At 35.1% G+C, this 6974-nt stretch overlaps 1 protein-coding gene across 1 annotated transcript in view; it reads left to right on the forward strand.

The window, feature by feature from the left end:
* LOC107566706 (uncharacterized) overlaps positions 1 to 6974 on the forward strand; it is a 101602-nt gene that overhangs the window by 37084 nt on the left and 57544 nt on the right. The window contains 7 exon segments of the mRNA XM_016252235.1: positions 440 to 613; positions 1137 to 1310; positions 1462 to 1635; positions 1871 to 2044; positions 2212 to 2382; positions 3238 to 3411; positions 6020 to 6190. Coding sequence (XP_016107721.1) covers positions 440 to 613; positions 1137 to 1310; positions 1462 to 1635; positions 1871 to 2044; positions 2212 to 2382; positions 3238 to 3411; positions 6020 to 6190 — 1212 coding nt within the window.

Below are 6974 nucleotides of genomic sequence, written 5' to 3' on the forward strand. Positions count from 1 at the left end.
ACGTTTCCCAGTGTTATCCAGTCTTACTCATTGGGTAGTGCCATAGTAGCAGTAGCTGGTCCTCTTGTGAAGCCCTGGCCTACGCCAAAAAGTAGGGGCGCAGGTGGCTTCCACAGGACACTGGAAGGGACAGTAGCTGTGGCCTTTTGGTAGGATCCCAATTCGTCGGTCATCCGATGTGACGTCGAGAGTGACCGACTGAAAGGGAATGTCTCGGTTACGTATGGTAACCCTCGTTCCCTGAAGGAGGGAACGGAGACGTCACGTCCCGTCGCCACAGCTCCTGTACCACCGCTGAGCGGCCGGGTCACCGGCTCGGCACCTCAGCGAAAACCGTAATCCAAGGGCACACAAATAATGATGTCTTAATAACGATCTCACAATAGAAAATAAATAATAATGGCTGTATATTAAAAAAGGTCAAATCTCTTTACTGTAGACTCTCAGACTGCAGTATCACTGAAGAAGGTTATAAAGCTCTGGCTTCAGCTCTGAGATCAAACCCTTCACACCTGATAGAGCTGGATCTCACAGGAAATGATCCTGGACAATCAGGAGTGAAGCAGCTCAGTGATTTACTACAGGATCCAAACTATTCGCTGAAAACACTAAGGTGAGCCATGATTAAATGATACAATGAGTTGCTGTTGAATTAATACACATTATTATTTCACTAATGCAATCTGTTGCATTAAAGTAAATTCAAGATAAACAATTTCTCATTTCCCATCAGAATCAGATATTATTTTTATTACACCAAGTTTAGTTTAATTAATTGCTTCATCTTCTCTTCTGCAGGTTTTTGGGTTCTGCTGCAGATGAAGCCTGTCAGGATGTGAATAGAGTTCTGGGTGAAAACCTGTTACTGCTGAAAGAACTGAATCTGAGTGAACATGAACTAGGACTCTCAGGATTGAACAAACTTTGTACAGTACTGCAGGATAAACACTGTAAACTCAACACACTGATGTAAGCTTTATCGTTATTATGACAATTTTAATACTTATGAACTTGCTGTTGGATGTTTTATATATTGTTTACCAGAGAGTGTTGACTTATAACTATAGGTAAATATTTAGTTGAAACTGTAACTGTTGTTATTGTTAATGGTGTAACTGTGTTTCCTCTTAACACAGTCTGAATAACAGCGATATCACAGAAGAAGATTGTCATGCTCTGACTGAAGCTTTAAATTCAAACCCTTCAAATCTGGCAGAACTGAATCTGAGTGGAACTAAACTCAGAAACTCAGGAATGAAGTTCTTCTCGACTCTGTTTAAGAATGAACAGTGTAGGCTGAAAAAACTGAAGTAAGTAATTTAGTCAATTTGTAAAACAAAGGCCAACTACTAAAAATACTTTTATCATGAAATTCTCATATTGGTGGACTAAAGTAGCAATAGCCAAATCCACTAGTTGCATAATTATATGTATATCTTATTTGTTTACTTTCTTATACAGGTTTAATTGCATCAGTATTACAGCAGAAGGTTGTGCCACTCTGGCGTCAGCATTTAATTCAAACCCTTCAAACCTGATAGAGCTGGATCTGAGTGGAAATAAACTAGAAAACTCTGGAGTGACTGAAATCTCAACTCTACTGACAAACTCTCAGTGCACAATTCAGATACTCAGGTTAGGTTTTGGTGAATTTAAACATGAACAGAAAATGTATGTCAGCAATATCACTTTTGTACGTAAATAATTTAGTATGCATCTGTCTTGAAACATTTCATAAATATTGACAAATGCATATTTTTGAAGAGCTGAGAATTATAAATATTGTAATCTGAAAAATTAAAACTTGTTTTTACTAAATGAGTAACAACATTAGAGACTTTATTTTCTTGCTGTTGTTTTTTGCCTCTAGTCTTTCAGACTGCAGTATCACTGAAGAAGGTTATCTAGCTCTGGCTTCAGCTCTGAGATCAAACCCTTCACACCTGATAGAGCTGGATCTCAGAGGAAATGATCCTGGACCATCAGGAGTGAAGCTGCTCAGTGATTTACTACAGGATCCAAACTATTCACTGAAAACACTGAGGTGAGACATGATGAAATAATGCTAAATAAATTATGTATGTATAAATTTTATTTCTGTAATAAAGTGTTTCATAACAGTTTAACACTGTTTACCATCTGAACCAGATGCTGTTTTTCATTACCTCAAGATTAGTTTAATTCAATCCTATTTCATCTTCTCTTCTGCAGGTTTTTGGGTCCTGCTGCAGATGAAGCCTGTCAGTATGTGACTGGAATTGTGGGTAAAAACCCGTTACTCCTGAGAGAGCTGAATCTGAGTGAATGTGAACTAGAAGACACACGAGTGAATCAGATCGCTGCTCTACTGCAGGATAAACACTGTAAACTCAACACACTGATGTGAGTATTTCACATGGTTTAATACTTTATAAAATACCCTTAAAGTATAATATTGTTTGATAATTCATTTTCTTAATACTGGCATTTTGCTTCTATTTTAGAGGACTAAGATTAGTTGAGCCATCATATAGATTTATCCTTCTTTAGTCATTAGTTGTGTGTTGTGAATGAAACAATCTGAAGAATGTTTCCAGTCTTTTTGTATTTTGTTTTCACTCTCACGCTCTCTTTTTCTCTGCAGGCTGAATAATAACAGTATTACAGAAAAAGGTTGTGTTGCTCTGACTTCAGCGTTTAATTCAAATCCTCCAAACCTGACAGAGCTGGATCTGAGTGGAAATAAACTTGGGAACTCAGGAATACAGACGATCTGTCCTCTGTTGAAAAGCACAGAATGCAAATTGGAAAAACTAAAGTGTGTATTTTCATTAATGTACATTTCTACATTTGAATTTATAGTGTTACTTTGATTAGATTACATGAAAAAAATTAACCTGGAGGCTATAATTTCAGTTACTGTCTGTACTCACCTTAGTTTCACTTTGACTTTGACTAATATGCTGTCTAACATATCTTTTTGTGTTTAAAAAAAACACAAGGTTGAATGAATAATAACAACGTTCTTTGTTGGGCAAATAGTTTGTTTAGTAAGATGTTAGCATTAAATCATTGGTCAATGCATGCATTTGCCAATTTTAAAATGCTATTATATTAGCATACACTTTTGCACGCTCTATGGCAATAATTTCTCTAACTATTATTTATCATCACAATATTGATTTGAACTTTAAGTGTTCTTCGTTTTGTTTATTTAGCACAGAACATGCAATACCTAACAGCTTCTTTCATATACAGACTTTCAGACTGCAGTATCACTGAAGAAGCATATAAAGCTCTGGCTTCAGCTCTGAGATCAAACCCTTCACACCTGATAGAGCTGGATCTCAGAGGAAATGATCCTGGACAATCAGGAGTGAAGGAGCTTGATGATTTACTACAGGATGGACGCTATAAATTGAAGACCATCAGGTGATTATAACCTTCAAATACTTATTAAAATTGTATATTTCAAATAACCTTTCTGGAATCATGCTGCAACAACAATCAGTTGACAAGCTGTATCTTGATTTGATCCAGTGTTTAATTAATCACATCATATGCCATATGGAAGATTATAACTGACAGAAACATGTATTTCTTTGCATTAGCAAGTAAAAGCCCTTTTAGTATTATTTTTTAAATGCCCCCATTCAAGTTGTGGTAAACATATTTTTGCTGTGAGATCTTCTGATTTTCATAAGGTAAACATAACTTTTATATTAGTAATATTTCAAGATGAACACTTACTGGGCTAAAGCAACATAAGTTTGCTTGATTATTTACACATCAGGTGTTTTTTTAATGAAAATTATGTATCTAATATGAAACATCAGGCTTTTGAGGGACGCTTATTTGTTTATCTCTGAATCCCACAAAAAAAAAAAACACTTTGATAATAAAATTTAAATATCATTTCACTAAGACACATTATTGGGACATATAGAATGACAACTGATATGTATATGTGTTTTATTAATGTAGTCTGCTTTACTGTTAGAAAGATCTCACTGACATTATATTATAAACTTTTAAAATTTAATATATATAAAAATTAGGCCATATAAATCAGCAGGTGCACCCAATTTTATATTTTCTCAGTTTGGGCCTCTGAATAAAGTTTTAACAACAACAACAATGTTATGTTTACACTTGCTAATATCATGTTCTCTTTAAACGACTGAAGTTTAAAAAACTGAGTAACATTTAAATTGAGCTAGGAACAATTAAAAACCAAAGGGAACCTCACATTAATACATTAACTATGGAAACATATTAGTGGGGATGATCTGTGTTTGCTGAACTCCACCCATAAGCAGGATGGGAGCAGCAAACAGTATAAAATTACAACAAGATTATCTCATCTAAAATTGTCTTCTACTTCCTGTAGGTTTTTGAAAAGTCCTGCTGCACAGGAAGCGTGTGACTATCTTACTAAAGTACTGGGTACAAGTCCATTATTACTGAAAGAACTGGATCTGAGTGAAGATAAATTAGGAGATCTGGATTGGGAGAAACTCTCAGCTCTTTTGATGGACTCTCATAGCAAACTGGAGAAAATGAAGTGAGTCAACATGATTTTATAGGCAAGGTTATTCATGTAGAACATGTATGCAAATTCAAAGTGATATATATATATATTAAAAAAAGATTAAAAATTTTCATAAAAGGTGTATAAGAAATGTAAAACATATTTTAAATGAAATAAGAGAAAAATACAGAAATAAAATAATACAGTGCAATCAGTAAATCCAGCACAGTGCTCAGATAATACACTGTTAAACAGTGTTTATAGTCTGGATTTGAATGTGCCTACTGACTTTTCTTGTGTTGTTGAACATAAACAAACCTTGTTTTGAACCTTAGTATTTCTGTATGTAAATGTAAAATGGCTTGCATAATCTTATTTGTTGTATTTTTATTTTTTATTTTTATTTATTTTTATTTTTATTTTTTGATGCATCTCTTGTATTTTTGTAACTCCGTTTTTGCCATTAGGTATTTCTAACTGGCTCAACCCTATTTTATCTCTTAGTAATTGGCTTCTGAATAAATGAACAGGCAATAATACTATAAAAGCAATTCTAACTGTACATGGAAGCCAATGTTAGAACCTGAGTGTGATGTTCTGGTTCTGGTCATAATCCTGGAAGCATTGTGCTCTGTATGAGCTGCAGCTGTCTAATGGTCTTTTTGAGAAGGCAGGTGATTGTAAGTGAGGTGATTATAGTCCATTTTGCTAGTTATAAAAGCATTTAACAATTTTATCAAGTTGTAGTGGGATCTAAAAAGCATCTACAGTATGTCTTGCTATATCTTGATATGATAGTTTGCTGATTAAGTTATTACTTGACGTGACTACTGAAATCCTAAATCACACCTATATTCTTGACTTGATGTTTAGTTTTGTGATCCCTAAAATTCTGGATTTACCAAAGTTTTGGGTTAACCTTGAGAATTTCATCCTTTTTGCCAAATACAATAACCACTGTTTTTCTCGGTTATTTAAAGGAAGAACTGGTGCATCCAACTGTTACTTTGATCAATACACTGGCTCAGGGAGTCAGTGGGACTGTAGTCACTGGGTGATAGACTTAAGTAGATCTGGATGTCATCTGCAAAGCTGTGATGATCAGTTTGGTTCTTTTTTATTATTTTGCCTAGTGAAACCATATACAAGTTAAACAGGAACAGTGCAAGAATCAAGCCTTGTGGAACTTTCTATTCAGATTTATGGTCACCAGTGTTCACACAGTAACCCCTCTCTTCTAACTATGACCTGAACTTTATGATTATTTTCTTAAAGCCCTGCATATATAATATAAATGCATATATAATATATGTAGCTTCCTTAAAGCCAGGCGTGAGATTTGATCGTAGTCACCGCTCACGTCCATATTGAAAAATTCCAAGTTTTGCATTGAAACGACCGTACGCCCAATTTTCTGCCGTCCGTTCGTTTCGTAAATGAGGCCGACTGTATAAAGACCTATTGATCTAATTTGTGTTAAATATTTTTTATTTATTTTTTTGTGTTTAGGCTGAATAATTGTGAGCTGACAGAAAAAAGCTGTTCAGTTCTAGCTACTGTTCTCTCCTCCAAAACCATCCTGAAAGAGATGAACCTGAACAACAGCCGTCTGCTGGACTCAGGAGCCAAAGAGATCTGTGAGGGACTGAAGAATCTTGTGTGTGAACTGAAGATACTCAAGTGAGTACATTTCACCAGCAGCTACACTCAACACAACAGGAATCACAAAATATATTATATATTTATTAAATCTTATATTAAACCGCTAGGAGTGGACAAAATATAAAATTAACTATGCTGGTCAGTGCTAGTAATTTAACATATTGAGCATTTCTTTTGTGGGAGATCCCCAACCCATCCGACATGTTTGTTAAAGGCTGAGGAAAAGATACATAAATTATCAAATTTCGTTGGTAATCTGCTGGTTTCTCTGGTGCTGCTTCACTCTCAACACCTCTGCTTCCTACAATAATGGTACAGTTATATATCCATAATATATATTTTTTATTATTATTTTCAGGCTCAGTAACTGTGATCTAAATGAGGAAAGCTGTTCAGCTCTCACTTCAGTTCTCAGTTCAGACTTCAGCAGTCTGAGGGATCTTTATCTGAGCAACAATAATCTACATGATTCAGGAGTGAAGCTGCTCTCTGATGGGCTGAAAGAGAACTGTAAGCTAGAGAAACTCAGGTGAGTTGATGCCTGACATACTAAAGGTCCTTTTTTTTTTTTGGTTTGCTTCCATCTCACAAAATGTTTCCTTTAATGGATTTAGATTGTTCAGAACATTTCTAGAATAATCAATTAATCTGAATGTTACATTTACATTCCTATTCTAGTCTTTCAGGCTGCAGTATCACTGAAGAAGGTTATAAAGCTCTGGCTTCAGCTCTGAGATCAAACCCTTCACACCTGATAGAGCTGGATCTCAGAGGAAATGATCCTGGACAATCAGGAGTGAAG

Source organism: Sinocyclocheilus grahami, unplaced genomic scaffold (genome assembly GCF_001515645.1).
Source record: "Sinocyclocheilus grahami isolate Dianchi unplaced genomic scaffold, SAMN03320097.WGS_v1.1 scaffold1094.1, whole genome shotgun sequence".
NCBI classification, from domain to species: Eukaryota; Metazoa; Chordata; class Actinopteri; order Cypriniformes; family Cyprinidae; genus Sinocyclocheilus; species Sinocyclocheilus grahami.